General features: G+C 32.5%; 1 protein-coding gene across 2 annotated transcripts; it reads left to right on the top strand.

Annotated features, from left to right (window-relative positions):
• Positions 1-277: 277 nt before the first annotated feature.
• On the top strand, positions 278-5265 carry LOC107945704 (transcription factor bHLH157). Of its 2 annotated transcripts, XM_016879799.2 has the most exons (10): positions 278-922; positions 1299-1388; positions 1544-1643; positions 1799-1840; positions 1944-2003; positions 2208-3701; positions 3910-4014; positions 4112-4249; positions 4374-4499; positions 4588-5265. In XM_016879799.2, exons 1-10 carry the CDS (start codon positions 813-815, stop codon positions 4777-4779), a joined length of 2457 nt encoding a protein of 818 aa, XP_016735288.1. In that variant the 5' UTR covers positions 278-812; the 3' UTR covers positions 4780-5265. The 2 variants fall into 2 exon arrangements, with proteins under 2 accessions (XP_016735288.1, XP_040930621.1); XM_041074687.1 differs by lacking the exon at positions 4588-5265 and having other exon boundaries at positions 395-922; positions 4112-4259; positions 4374-4463.
• Positions 5266-14530: the final 9265 nt, after the last annotated feature.

The following is a 14530-nucleotide window of genomic DNA, read 5'->3' as shown; positions in this document are numbered from 1 at the left end:
AATTTTATTTATATTATTATTTATATGTAATTAAATTGATACTAAATTATATTTATTATCTTATTTAAAAAATTATGTAAATTAATATATGAATTCAGATCTATAATTTTTTTATCACTCTAGTTAAAATTATATTTTAATTTTTATTATATAAATTATTTCACCTACATTATTTGCATATTACACAAACGATATAAATACATTATTTTTGCAAATAATTTTTTATAATAATTATCATTGTGGTAAGTTATAAAAAGAAAAGCTATAATATTATTGCAAACACATTTTTTTTCTTATGAATAAACCAAAACCAATTGTATACATAGAGAGAGAGAGAGAGAGAGAAAGAAGAAAGACATTTATAGAAAGATAAAAGGAAGAAAGAAAGAAAGTAAAGATATGAAAGTGAGACAAAATTGAAAACCATCACCACCCATCTTTTCTTTTGCTTCATATTTCACAATAAATATTGGCTATTCTCTCAGCTTCTTTACTTCCCCCCTCCTATCTTATTATATTGAGTTCTTTAGCTTAATTCCTCTCACCGACCACTTTCTGTTTTCATTTTTCTTAGAGCATCAAAAACTAAGACAAACAAAAATCTTATTCTTTTGTACCCTTTTGCTCTTGTTTCTCACAAGTTTCTCTGAATTGATTTTATTCTTTTTGGTTTTCTTTAGAGTGTTTCTGTTGCAAGAGAGGTAGTGAGGAGCTTTTAGTTTCTGAAGGGGACTGAAGTGGTTTAATGGGTTTAAAGGAAATGAGTTTTTGGATCCTGAACTCGAGTTTTTAGTCTTTATGTATGTGTGAAAATGGGTGAAGCAGCGATGGGTTCTGCGTTAAAGCAACCACTAAAGAATCTTTGTTGCAGTAATGGGTGGTGTTATGGTGTTTTCTGGCGCTTTGATCCCAGAAATTCCATGTAAAGTTTTTGTTTCTTTTTTTGTTTGTTTGTTTGTAATATTTGCTTCATCCTTGTTTTGTTTTCTACGTCGTTTGCTTCATTCTTCCAAAATTTTCTATATCTTTGGCTTTTACTTTGTTTCAAGATCTGCTTTCTTAATGGGAATTGCCATTTATGCATGCATGTTTCAATCCAGAAAAAAACAAGTTTTTGTTTGCTTAGAAAATTTTTGTAAATGAAAGGAGTCGGAGACTGGTAATTTTCCTATTACAATTTCTTTACAATTTATTTTATATCCTCTAAAGCAAACAAAGAGGTTAATTTACCGTGTTAAACATCATTTTCTCAGATTTCAACAGTAACTCCTTTTTCTAATTATAGATTGTTTGTACAGGTTGTTAACATTGGGAGATGCCTACTATGAACAGAAAATGGGTCCATTAGTCGACAAAATGCTTCTAAAATTCCACATCCTGGGTGAAGGGTATGCTCAGTTAATCAATTTATTTTTCCCAGAATTTGTGAGTTAATGTAGTGAAAAATACATTAAAAATCATTTAGTTTAATAACAAGAAGAGTAAATTTGGAGTTAATCACAAGATCTCTAACACGCCCAACCTTGTTGTTCTCTCTACTTAGAATAATTGGTCAAGCCGCTTTCACGGGAAAACATCAATGGATTTTCTCAGACTCCAATGGTAAAGGTTCGGATTCCGCTGGAAATGAAAATATATTTCAGGTACTTATTTTTTTGTTTTATAACTATTAATGTATTACTCTTGAGAACATTTCATGTGTATATATTCTTTTAATAATAAAAATTGTCTGATTATTTTACTTCTGCATTACATTATTTTAGTCTATAATTTAGATTTTTTTTTTCTCATTTTACAGGATGAATCTGAGTTACAAGACCAATTTTCATCTGGGATCAAGGTACCTTTCAATTTTAACTGTATATTTAACCAATTTTATCCAAGTTTTTTTTTTTGTATACGTGTATGTTCTACATTTATTTACAATCAAACACGATTTGCAGACAATTGCAGTAATCTCTGTAGGAAGACGGGGAGTTGTTCAGTTTGGATCCACAAAGAAGGTTAGTACATATAAAATGACTGATATATTTCCATCCTTATGACAAATGTGTTTAAGTGAAGTACATCATCCAATTTTAAGTTTTAAATAGATGGAAATGCTAGCATATACGTTATACTTATGCAAGTCCCTTAGAAGTCTTATGTATGAATCATTAAGATGTTGTGTAAGTGGAGTTGCTGAAGAATGGTAGTTGTTCTTGCAGATTTTGGAGAGGTTGGAGCTTTTGGCTGAAACGGAGAAGTTGTTTTATGACATGGGAAATTGTCATGGGCTTACACCTTTGGAAATTGAAACTTGCAACCTAGATGGATGGTTTACTTCCTTCATTCTGGGTCAGAATCCGACAACCGAACTAGGTGGCTGTTCTGGAAAGCCAACAGGGTGGTCATGTTCCTTACAAAGTCTCATTGAACCCTCCTGCTCTGTGCATGACTATAGTATGAACACTGTGCAACAGAATTTATCTCATCTCACAAGTCAAATTCAAACAATTAGCATGGAAGCTCAACCTATATCAACTGGTAAGATCCATCGTGTTAACAGCTTGGCTGCTAATGCCCCTTGCACTAGTGAGGGTTCAATTTTGACTTCATTGCCGAGTGAAAAGGGCGAGTGGGATCCTTCAATTGCATTTCCTAAAAAGGATACAGAACAAAATTTTCAGGGTCATTCAACATTTACATCATTTTATAGCACAGGAGAATTGGTTGATGTTGAATTACGTAATCTAGATAGCTTTGGGCGAACAAAACAGGAACAACATTCCTTTGGCACCAACGCTGGACTTCTAGATAGTGTAATTAGCCAACAGAGAAGCATTGAGGATTTTAACCTAGGTGATTTTACAACAGACCTCTCCAGCTCCTTTACAATGGATGATTTCTCTCAGTGGTTTTCTCCTTTTCCCCAGCATCACATACTTGGAGCAGGAGCTACAACGACAACTGATCCTTCATGTTCAGTAGGGTTTACCTCTGTGCCATCTGTTCCGATAGGAGGTGATGCGGTAATCAATATTCCAGTTGGACAAATAGTTAATTCATCAAAGAGCTCCATCGCTGATGCATTCACATCTAATGTAGAGAAATCTACAATGGTTCATGATAGTGGAAATGATCTGTTTAGTGTTACTGGAATGGATTTTAGACTTAGAAAAGCTGGGGGGTTTTCAGAAAATATTGACATGCCTTTGTTGCATAGTGTTAACAAAGTTGTTGCATCTGGAATGTCATCATCCATGGCTGGCAAGCGAAAAGGGTTATTCTCTGAACTTGGCCTTGAAGAGCTTCTACGTGGTGTTAATAATTCTTCTTCTGTTGCTAAATCTAGTGTTGAGGATGAAATTTTCACTACTAGAAGAAGGAAAATTGAAAATTCTTCATCTAACTTCCATCTAGGTCAGCTTGAAGGTCTTTCTTGCTCTGGTGGGGGCATGAATCTGGCCCAGTATTCACATACCTGGGACAAGAGTAATGATACTATATTCGGCAAAGAGTTTCACCTAAAATCACAAGTAGGATTATGGATTGATGATAGCTATGGTGTAAAAGCTGGAAATGCTGTTGTCACAACAGCAAAGAAGCCCACCAGGAAAAGAGCTAAACCTGGTGAAAGCTCTCGACCAAGGCCCAAAGACCGCCAGCTGATCCAAGATCGCATCAAAGAACTGAGAGGGATTATTCCTCATAGTGGAAAGGTACTAATGACGAGTCCATGCTTTAATCAAGTATATATATTGGGAAAATTTTGTGCTTTCTGCTGTCTGGAGAATTTAAAGGATTATTCATATTATTTACTTTAAAAGACTGCTGTTACCATTTTATCATCTAAAGTTATTTCTTGGACTGAAGTTTTTGTAATCTGTTTCATTGATCAATCATGTTTACATTATTTCCATAATGCAGCAGTTGAGCATTGATCATTTATTGGAGCGGACCATCAAATACCTGCTTTTCTTGCAAGGCGTGACAAAATATGCAGACAAGATTAAACAAGCTGATGAACCTAAGGTGAACACTTTGTTTATTTCAATCCAATATGATACTGAAGAAAGTTAGCTTGGTGATTGCAGTTCACTAACGCATTAACAACTTGCCTCAACTTCAGCTTATTGGCCAGGAGAACGGAAAGCTTCTAAAACACAATACAATGAGTGGTGGTGCTACATGGGCATTTGAAGTTGGGGCTCAGAGTATTCCTATTGTAGTTAAGGACCTAAATCCACCAGGCCAAATGCTTGTTGAGGTATGAAAAGGTGCATAACTATTTTGTCCTTTTTAATGTTAAAGCCAAATGAAGTCTTCTAAACGGGAGCGAATTGAACAATGCTGAGGTTTTTGCTGAGCCTTTTATCATTCCTTCGATACAGATGCTATGTGAAGATCGAGAATTCTTTCTTGAGATAGCCGAAGTCATTAGGGGCTTTCCATTGAATATTTTGAAGGGAGTGATGGAGCTCCAAGAAGATAAGATTTGGGCACGATTTATTGTTGAGGTAAATGCCAAAACTAAGACATCAAAGCAATTTACTGAGGCAACGTAAATATGATTTCAAGGAACTGATCCTATAATGAATATGACAGGCGGACAAGCAAATCGAAAGGACAGGTATAATTTGGTCTCTTCTCCCGCTTCTGCAGCAAAAGGACAACAGTGGGATTGATTGTGCAACTCAGCCAAGTGGTGACATGGATGGTGGGATTTCCTTATTAAACAACCCCCAGCAACAACCTTTCTTGCTGCGTCCTGTCAGCGTTGCTGAGACACTTCAATAATTAAAAAACACATTTAAGGGTTCCAGTAGTAGCTTGAGCATTCACATATAAAGGACCTGCTGCGATTTGTGTTGTGGAAGTCGAAGAGCCAAAACTGAAGATAGTGGAGGTTCTTCATTCCAGTTTCAACAGCCTTATAACATGGTTGATAGGCTAGGAAATATTCTCAAAGGAGTGGCAAGTTATCTGTTTACTCCCTATACGGGAGGAGAAACCATCAGATGAGAAGTCGGCCAGCACAAGGAGCCAAAACCGGATAGAAACTTGTTTCACCATGGTGTGGACCAATCTAGTTTGCATGTGAGGGTGGTTAATTGATGTTTATTGAACTGTAGTTCTTAGTTGCATGCTGCTCCAGCCATAAATTTGTTTATAATCCAAAGCAGATGACATAGTTGTAGGCTAACCGCTAATTATATATCCTTGATCCATCATCTGTTGTTGTTTGATTACTGTAATAATAAATAGAATTAGCTTGCTTTGTCACTTTGAATGTCGTATCTTCCAGGACATTAGCTGGAGAGGATGGTTCTTTCTCCATCAACAACCTAACCAAATTGATTCTCTCTATCGTGGATTTATCCTTGTTTTTGACTAACCCTGTAGTACAGAGGCTTCTCATAGTAAAACTATGGCCAACCCTTGGGAGTCTGTTGGTCATCAACTAGTTTTAACTCAAGTCGGTTGCATGTGAGGATATCATAGCACATATTTTAAATAATCAACGCAATAATAGAAATATTAAAATATACATAGCTAATATTAACATTGTTTTATAAAATATAAAACTTTACATTAAATTAATTCTATCTTAGTAACTTTTTTAATAAAATTTGTAAAAAAAAAAGAATGTCGGTAATGACAATATATCACAAAGAAAAAAGAAATACAAATAAAAATAAAGAACACACAGATTTTTATGTGGAAACCCTTTCGAGGAAAAAACTATGTCGAATTCGAATGATTACAATAGGAATAGACTATGTCTATTTATAGGCTTGTAAAACCATATTCTAATAGTAGTGTAGTAAGATTGAAACACTTTATTCTAATAAATATCAAATAGATGAGGTTTAAGAAGGTTTAAAAAACAATAAAATAAAAGAAGTGTAGTTCTATATAGATTTTACTTTTATTTTATTTTACCACTGTATTTTATTTAATAAGATTCAGGTCACTTAATTTTAACAATCTCCATCTTGACACAAATTCTCAATATACCAGTTCTTCATCACGAACTCTCAACGAACAAGTTCACCACTTTTTCCATAAAACCCCTTAAGGGTTTAACTTCAACAATGAACACCAACCAAGTCTAAGCAATGCTCAAACTTGGTTTTAGGAAGCGACTTAGTTATCACATCTGTAGGATTTTCATGAGTACTAATTTTACTCACAACAATGTTGCCACGAGCAATAATATCACGAACAAAATAATATCGAACATCAATATGTTTTGTTCTCTCATGAAACATTTAATATTTTGTAAGGAAGATGACACTCTAATTGTCACAAAATACTGTACTAATTTGAAAGTCTTCATTGAGTTCACTAAAAAGTCCCTTCAACCAAATAACTTCTTTACAAGCCTCAGCAATGCCATGTACTCAACTTTAGTGGTAGACAAAGTAACTGTAGTCTGCAAAGCAGCTTTCTAATTGATTGCACAACTTCCGATTGTAAAGACATAACCTATGAGAGATCTTCTTCTATCACGGTCTCTAGCAAAATCAGCATCAACATACCCAATGACTCTATCTCTAGTTCTTCCAAATTGTAAGTAAACATCAATAGTACCTCGTAAGTATCTTAAAATCCACTAAACTGCTTTCCAATGTTCTTTACTGGGATTTACCATGTACCTGCTAACTGCACTAACTGCATATGATAAATCTGGATGTGAACAAACCATAGCATACATGAGAGATCCCACTGCACTAGAGTATGGAACTTGTGACATGTACTTAATCTCATTATCTAATTGTAGAGACAAAGCTAATGAAAGTTTGAAATGGGCTGCTAAAGGAGTACTAACAGGCTTAGCACTCTGCATATTGAACCTGCAAAGAACTTTCTCAATGTACCCCTTCTGACTTAGGTACAATTTACTTGCTTTTCTATCTCTAAGAATCTCCATACCAAGTATCTTCTTTGTTGGTCATCTCAAATTCTTCACTTAGTTGGCCTTTAACCTTTCTTATCTCTCCTTTATCTTTCATTGCTATCAACATGAAAGAGTAGATACACAACATAACCATCACCGTTTTTCTTAAAGTAAACACAACTGTCAAAGCTACTTCTTTTGAAATTATGAGAAGTCATAAAGGAATAAAACCTTTTGTACCACTATCTTGGTGAATATTTCAAACCGTAAAAGGGACTTTTTTAGCAAGCAAACATAGTCTTCTTTTTCTGAGACTGTAAAATCCTTTGTTTGTTATATGTAAATATCCTCCTCAAGTTCTCCATGCAAAAATGTAATTTTTATAGGTAACTGCTCAAGCTCTAAATCATGCATGGCCACAATACGAAGCAAAGCTCGAATCGAACTATGCTTCACAACTGGAGAGAACACATCTGTGAAGTCCACTCTTGGAATTTGTCTATAACCCTTTGCAACAAGCCTTACTTTATATCTGGGTTCTTCAACTCCTAAAGTCATTTCTTTCTTTTAAACACCCATTTACAATGAATAGCCTTTTTTACCTTTAGGAAGTTTCATAAGATCCCATGTTCTGTTTTTGTGGAGTGATTCCATCTCCTCTTGCGTAGCAAACATCCACTTTTCTAAGTCATCACAGCTAACTGCATCAGAATAATTAGATGGATCTTGGTTCATATCTATATCTTCTACCACATTTAAACCATAAGTAACTATATTAGCCTCGACATACTTCTTTTGAGATTTAATTTCTTTTCTATTTCTGTTTTTGGCAATAGAGTATTGTGTTAAAGAAGCAACTCTATTCCGAATTTTTGTATTGGCTTGAGGAGTCGACTTTGTTGTAGAGTCTTGATTAATCTGATGCTCCATCTGCTTTTGATTTTCTTTATTGGAAGAGTCTTTAAGAGATAAGTTAGGTAACATAACAATTTCATAAAAAAACATCTTTGCTAATCACAACTTTTCTATTTTTAGGACATCATAATTTATACCCCTTTACACCAGCTTTATAACCAAGAAAAATACATTTAATGGATCTCGGTTCCAATTTTCCATTATCAACATGAGCATACGCAGAACACCCAAAGATCTTTAAATCAGAATAGTCAGTAGGATTACCAGTCCATACCTCTTGTGGACTCTTTTTTCTCAATGGCAACAGATGCGGATCGGTTGATCAAAAAACATGTAATAGAGGTTGCTACGACCCAAAACGAATTTGGTAAGTTGACATTTGACAACATACATTGAACCTTCTCCATGATCGTTCTATTCATTCGTTCTGCAATGCCATTTTGTTGTAGAGTATGACAAACTATCAACTGTCTCACGATCCCTTCTGACTTGCATAGTTTATTAAACTCATCAGAACAAACTCTAAGCCATTGTCTGTGCGGAGGTATTTTATTTGTTTTCCTGTCTGTTTTTTAATCATAGTTTTCCATGACTTAAATGCGAAAAACACATTACTTTTCTACTTCAGGAAGAACGCCTAAACTTTTCTGAAAAAATCATCAATAAAAGTTAGCATATAATTAACTCCACCCCTCGAAGGCAATCTAGATGGGCCTCATAGATTAGAATGAATATACTCCAATGTTCCTTTCATGTTATGGATTCCTTTAGTGAATCGAACTCTCTTTTATTTCCCAAAAACGTAGCGCTCACAGAACTTTAGTTTGCAAATTCCTTGCCCATCAAGAAGTCCTCTTTTGCTCAATTATGCCATGCCATTCTCACTCATATGCCCTAGGTGCATATGCCAAAGTTTAGTAATATCATCATTTGATAAGGAAGAGGAAGCGGCAGCTGTATCACCAGTAACAGTAGAACCTTGCAGAACATATAACTTGGCAGTCTTTCTCTGCTCTTTCATCACAACTAAGGAACCTTTGAAAATCTTCAAAACCTCACTTTCAGCTGTGTATTTGTACATTTTTGAATTAAGAGTACTCAACGAAATTAAATTTCTTTTCAATTTTGGAACATGTCGTATGTCACTAAGTGTTCTGACAACTCCATCAAACATCTTAACTTTAATTATTCCAACCCTGCGATTTTACACGAAGCATTATTTCCCATCAAAACAACACTTCAGACACTATTTCGTAAGTTATAAACCAATCTCGATTGGGACTCATGTGGAAGGTACAGCCCGAATCAAGGATCCACTCATCGCTCACTTTAAAATTATTGACAGAAGCGACTAGAAGTTCACCACTGCTGTAGTCTTCTACAACATCAGCTTCACCAAAATTTTCTGGTTGTTTTTTCTTTTAATTCGTAGCCACCCTTTTGATCTTATTCTGCAGCTTATAGTACTCAGATTTAATGTGCCATTTTTTCTTATAGAAGTTACAAGTTTTTCCTCTGTTTGAAGACTTTGATCTACATTTAGATTTACCGCGAGGATTTCATTCCTGCGTCCTTCCATGATCATCATCAGCATTTCGATCTTTTCTCCCACGAATAATGAGACCTTTTCCCTGAGAGTCAAGTTTAACCACAAGATACTTTATCTTATCATAGGAGGTTAAAGAATCATAACCCTTATCAACTGTGAGAGACTCGCGACTATATAAAATCGTGTCTCTAAAGGTTGAATAAGACGGGGGCAACGAACAAAGTAGAATCAACCTTACATATTCCTTATCATACTAAACCTCCATGACCTCAAAGTTTGAGAGAATTTCTTTAAACACTGTTAAGTGTTCGTGCACAGATGCACCTTTCTCCAAACGATGAGCATAAAGACGTTGCTTCATATGCAACCTGCTAGTTAGAGTTTTTGACATACATATTTATTCCAGCCTCTTCCATAATGCAGCGGCAGTCTTCTCCTTCATCACATCCTACAAAATTTCATTAGACAAATGCAGATGTAATTGTGTTAACGCATTTCAATCCTTACGCTTCTTCTCTTCACTCGTTAATGTCGAAGGCATCTTATCTATCCCTAGTAGGGCATCCTCTAGATCCATCTGTGCAAGAACTGCTTGTATCTTAATTTGTCACAACGCAAATCTGGTGTTGCGATCCAACAATGGAATTTCATACTTTAAAGACGCCATTACCGTGATTGAGATGAACAACTTGGAAGCTCGGATACCAATTTGTAAAAAAAATAGAATGTTGGTAATGACAAAATATTGCAAAGAAAAGAGAAATAAAAATAAAGAACACACAGATTTTTATATGGAAACTCTTTCGGGAAAAAACCACGAGCAGAGGAGAAGAAAATTCACTATGTCGAATTCGAATGATTACAAAAGGAATAGACTATGCCTATTTATAGGCTTATAAAACCATATTCTAATAGGAGTGTAGTAAGATTGAAACACCTTATTCTAATCAATATCAAATAGATGGAGTTTAATAAGATTTAAAAAACTTATTCTAAAATAAAATAAAAGAAGTGTAATTCTATATGGATTTTACTTTTATTTTATTTTACCACTGTATTTTATTTAAATAAGGATTCGAGTAACTTAATTTTAACAAAATTTCAATAAATAAATCTTTCTACGTTTCAAAATGCTATAATTCAAGAACTGATATATTTAAATAATTAGTTAATAAAAATTATGATACATACGAATATCATAAATGAAGTGGTGTTATGATATGATATTCATCCACAATTAATTAACCAATTAATTATAAATATAAATATAAATATAAAATTTTGTAATAAATAAAAAATTAACCATTTACATAAAAAGCCGTTAAATTAATTACAACTATAACTATGATAAGTTGTAATTTCATAGTGCAGAAACTCTTTTTTCTTTTTTATTATAAAGAAAACTTTAACATAGAATTTAGTTGCACTATTCGAATGAATTAAGCTTCAAGTTTCTTTTACTTGTTAAAGAAAAAAAATTGATTAGTGTCGACAACACGAGTTAACAAAATACTAACTAATACTGACATACAAACTATAATGCAAATCACTATAGGAAATAAAACATGGGTAAATTCTACCAATGTTTAATCTCTCCAAACCCGCTACTCCATAATCTTTGCCTTATATACCTCAAAAAATTCATCTCTTTAATGATAGTTGTATCAAGAAACAATCTCTCTGTTGTTAATAAATTCCCCTTCATAAATGAACCTTCAAGTTAAACTCGATTGCAAAACCTCTAAATATCCATTTTTTCCCGTCTTCGATCAAACAACAATTAAAGTCTCTAAAATCTTGTCATATAGCTTTTTTGTATGCCAATCTTACACAATGTATACATATTGACCATCATCATTGCTATTGAATAGGGATTTTAAATTTTAATATCTCAATAGATAGTTTTTATTGCTCATCATTCAATACAATGCATATTTATAGGCCATAACAATTTCAAAATTGTTTTGCACCCACATCTCTAATAACAATTAGTACTGATAAGTAGTTGGAACAAGTGCAACTAGAACTCTTCCCGAGGTATTTGGATCAAGCTCAAATCTTGGAGTCGATATTGTGGAAAAAACAACTAATAGTGCTTAACAATATTTAAATTAATTATAAACATGTTTTTACACAGCTGATTAGACCTTGTCTTGGGTTGAGATACTTGCCCAAGCTCGAAAGCTCACCCAAAATTTGGGAGGGTTTGAGGAAAAAAATATTAAGCCTGAAAAATAGGTTTGGACAAAATATAAGCTCGTTTAAAATATGGGTTGAACTCGTGCTCAAACATTCAAAGCTCGTGGCGAACTTGGCACTAAGTTTCTAATATATTATATTATGTAATTTGTAACATAAAAAATAAATCTATAGTAATATATAATATTATAATGTAAACAATAAAAAAGGTCAAGATGCTTATATATAATTTTAATAAATGAAAAAAATATATTAAAAATAATATAAATAGTTCTAAAAAATATTCTCTTTTGTATTACACCCAAAAAAATATAAATATTTTGTAATAAAAATAAAATGGGTGAGCTTAAAATGCATTTGAGTTAGCCATTTACAAGTATGACGAGCTTGAGAAAAATTTTAGGCCTATATTCTAAGTCGGACTTATGTAAGCATAAAGTGTATTAATACCATCTATGCTTAAGTCCAACCCATCACTATGTTGTATTAATTCTAAGGACACTATAGCTATTTTGATTCTCTTCATGACCTCATTGGTTGCATTATCCTTTAAATAATTTGGGCCCATGTTAATTAAAGCCCATGAATTATCATGATCCAATGCTAGTGTACTAAGTTCTTTTTCATCTCCATTAACTATATTCACTTATCATTGTTTTTTAAGAGTTGCCTCTTCCTTTTATTGATGCATACTTTTAAAATCTCTAAGGTTAATTCATTAAATATGCCATATCTTTTTTCTTTCATTTCTTCACCTCTGACTTGAATCTGCTCATACGTCGTTTTGAACTTCTTTTATCTCATTAACAAAGCCACTTGATACAATGTATGATGGCACTTAAGATGTAGACACTACAGCAAAATAGGTTTTTAGCAGCGTTTGAATGAAAAACGCCGCTAAAGAATGAGCATTAGCGGCACTTTTTAAAAAGTATTGCTAAAGGTGTACATTTAGCGGCGTTTTCAAAAAAAGCGCTGCTAATAGTTGATCTTTAGCGGCGCTTTTAGAAAAACGCCGAAAAAGAATTTTGCAAAACTCCGTCGTTTTGTATTGAGCTTTTAATGGCTTTAGCGGCGCTTTTTAAAAACGCCGCTAAAGATCAAGTATTAGCGGCACTTTTTAAAAAACGCCGCTATATGTACGCGATGCTGCAAAAAATTTTGCAAAACTCCATCGTTTGTATTGAGCTTTTGGTGGCTTTAGCGGCGCTTTTTTAAAAACGCCGCTAAAGATCAAGTATTAGCGGCGCTTTTTTAAGAAAGGCCGCTATAGGTACACCTTTAGCGACGCTTTTTTGAAAAACGCCGCTAATGCTCAATCTTTAGCGGCGTTTTTTTGAAAAATGCCACAAAAAATGAAAAAAATTAAAATACTATTATTTAAAGTAATTTTAAAGATTTTTGGTATATGACTAATTGTTTTTTAATTTATATGTTAAATATTTTCTTATATAATTGTAAAAGAGATAGTATTAATTTTAAAATATTGAGTTAATTATCATTATAGTTTAGGGTTTACGGTATATGGTTAAGGGTTTAATGTTTATGAGTTACTATTTTAAAGTTTAACGGATTATGGGTTTAGGGATTATGGTTTTACGGTGGTTTAAGGGTTGGGGTTTAATGTTTAGGTGGTAGGGTTTAAGGGTTAGTGGTTCATGGTTTAGGGTTTATGTTTTAGGATTTATGGTTTAAGGTTTAGGGATTATGAGTTTAGGGTTTAGATTAATTAATGTTTTTTTAATTTATATGATAAATATTTTCTTATATAATTATAAAAGAGATAATATTAATTTTAAAATATTGAATTAATTATCATTATAGTTTAGGGTTTGGTTTAAGGTTTAAAGTGTATGAGTTACTGTTTTAAGGTTTATGGATTATGGGTTTAGAGATTATGGTTTATGGTTTATGGTTTAAGGGTTGGGGTTTAAGGCTTAGGGGTTAGGGGTTAAGTGTTAGGTTTTTAGGGTTTAGAGATTATGTTTATGATTTAAGGTTTAGGGGGCAGGGGTTAGGGGTTTAAGGCTTAGATTAATTAATGTTTTGTAATTTATATATTAAATAATTTATTATATAATTGTAAAAGAGATAATATTAATTTTAATATATTAAAATTATAATTATAGTTTAAATTATGTAAGAGATAATTTCCCCTATTTTCCTAATCCGAATCCTTACAATAATCACCCCTTTTTCCCCAATTCGAAATCCAAAATCCCAGGTAAATGTTTCTTTTTCTAACAATGGTTTAGTGTGCAATTGTATACATGAACTTTAATTTGATCCCGTTCTTGTAAATTATTAATACAATTATTGATATAACATCATTTTATATTTATATATTGCAGACATAAATATTTATATTTATCCAATATAAAAATATATTGATGTATTTATTTTTTAAAATGTGTATGATTAAATCAAAATTAAAGTTTCAACTATACATAAACCACAATTAGAGTTTCACGTCTACAATTACACATTAAACCGAAATTCATATATAATTCTGAGATGTATCTCTATCAAAATTTAGGTGTATACATATAATTAAATGCCATTTATATAAAAATCTAAACAACTAATGTGGACCATACTTAAAAGAATAATGCTTGTATTGCTGTGTCATTTTGTATTTTTTTAATTCATCGATTCCATTTTATTTCTCTTAAAGTTTTCTTTTGTATTTTATATGTTAATTTAAAAATTATAAAAATCTTCAAAAAAATTTTAAAATTTAAAATTAAAAAATCTAAAAATAAAAAATAAAAAAATAAAAAATTTAATATTTAATATTTTAGTTCATATTTCAATTAAAAAAATTCAATATTCAAAATTAAAAAAAATTCTAAAAAATGATAATCTCAACCCAAAAATTTTGAAAGAAAAAAATAAAAAATATGTTAAAAATAAAAAAAAATTAAAATTAAGTAATAGTGCCACAAAAAATTGAGCTATAATGGCGTTTTTAATGGAAACGCCGC

Source organism: Gossypium hirsutum, chromosome A08 (genome assembly GCF_007990345.1).
Source record: "Gossypium hirsutum isolate 1008001.06 chromosome A08, Gossypium_hirsutum_v2.1, whole genome shotgun sequence".
NCBI classification, from domain to species: domain Eukaryota; kingdom Viridiplantae; phylum Streptophyta; class Magnoliopsida; order Malvales; family Malvaceae; genus Gossypium; species Gossypium hirsutum.
Note: the sequence above shows the minus strand (reverse complement) of the source record. Positions and strands in the feature narration are given on the sequence as shown.

Coding starts and splice junctions, on each gene's coding strand:
- LOC107945704 (XM_016879799.2), top strand. CDS start 813: ATGGGTGAAGCAGCGATGGGTTCTGCGTTAAAGCAACCACTAAAGAAT. Junction 1,841..1,943: donor AATTTTCATCTGGGATCAAG/GTACCTTTCAAT, acceptor CACGATTTGCAG/ACAATTGCAGTAATCTCTGT. Junction 2,004..2,207: donor AGTTTGGATCCACAAAGAAG/GTTAGTACATAT, acceptor TTGTTCTTGCAG/ATTTTGGAGAGGTTGGAGCT.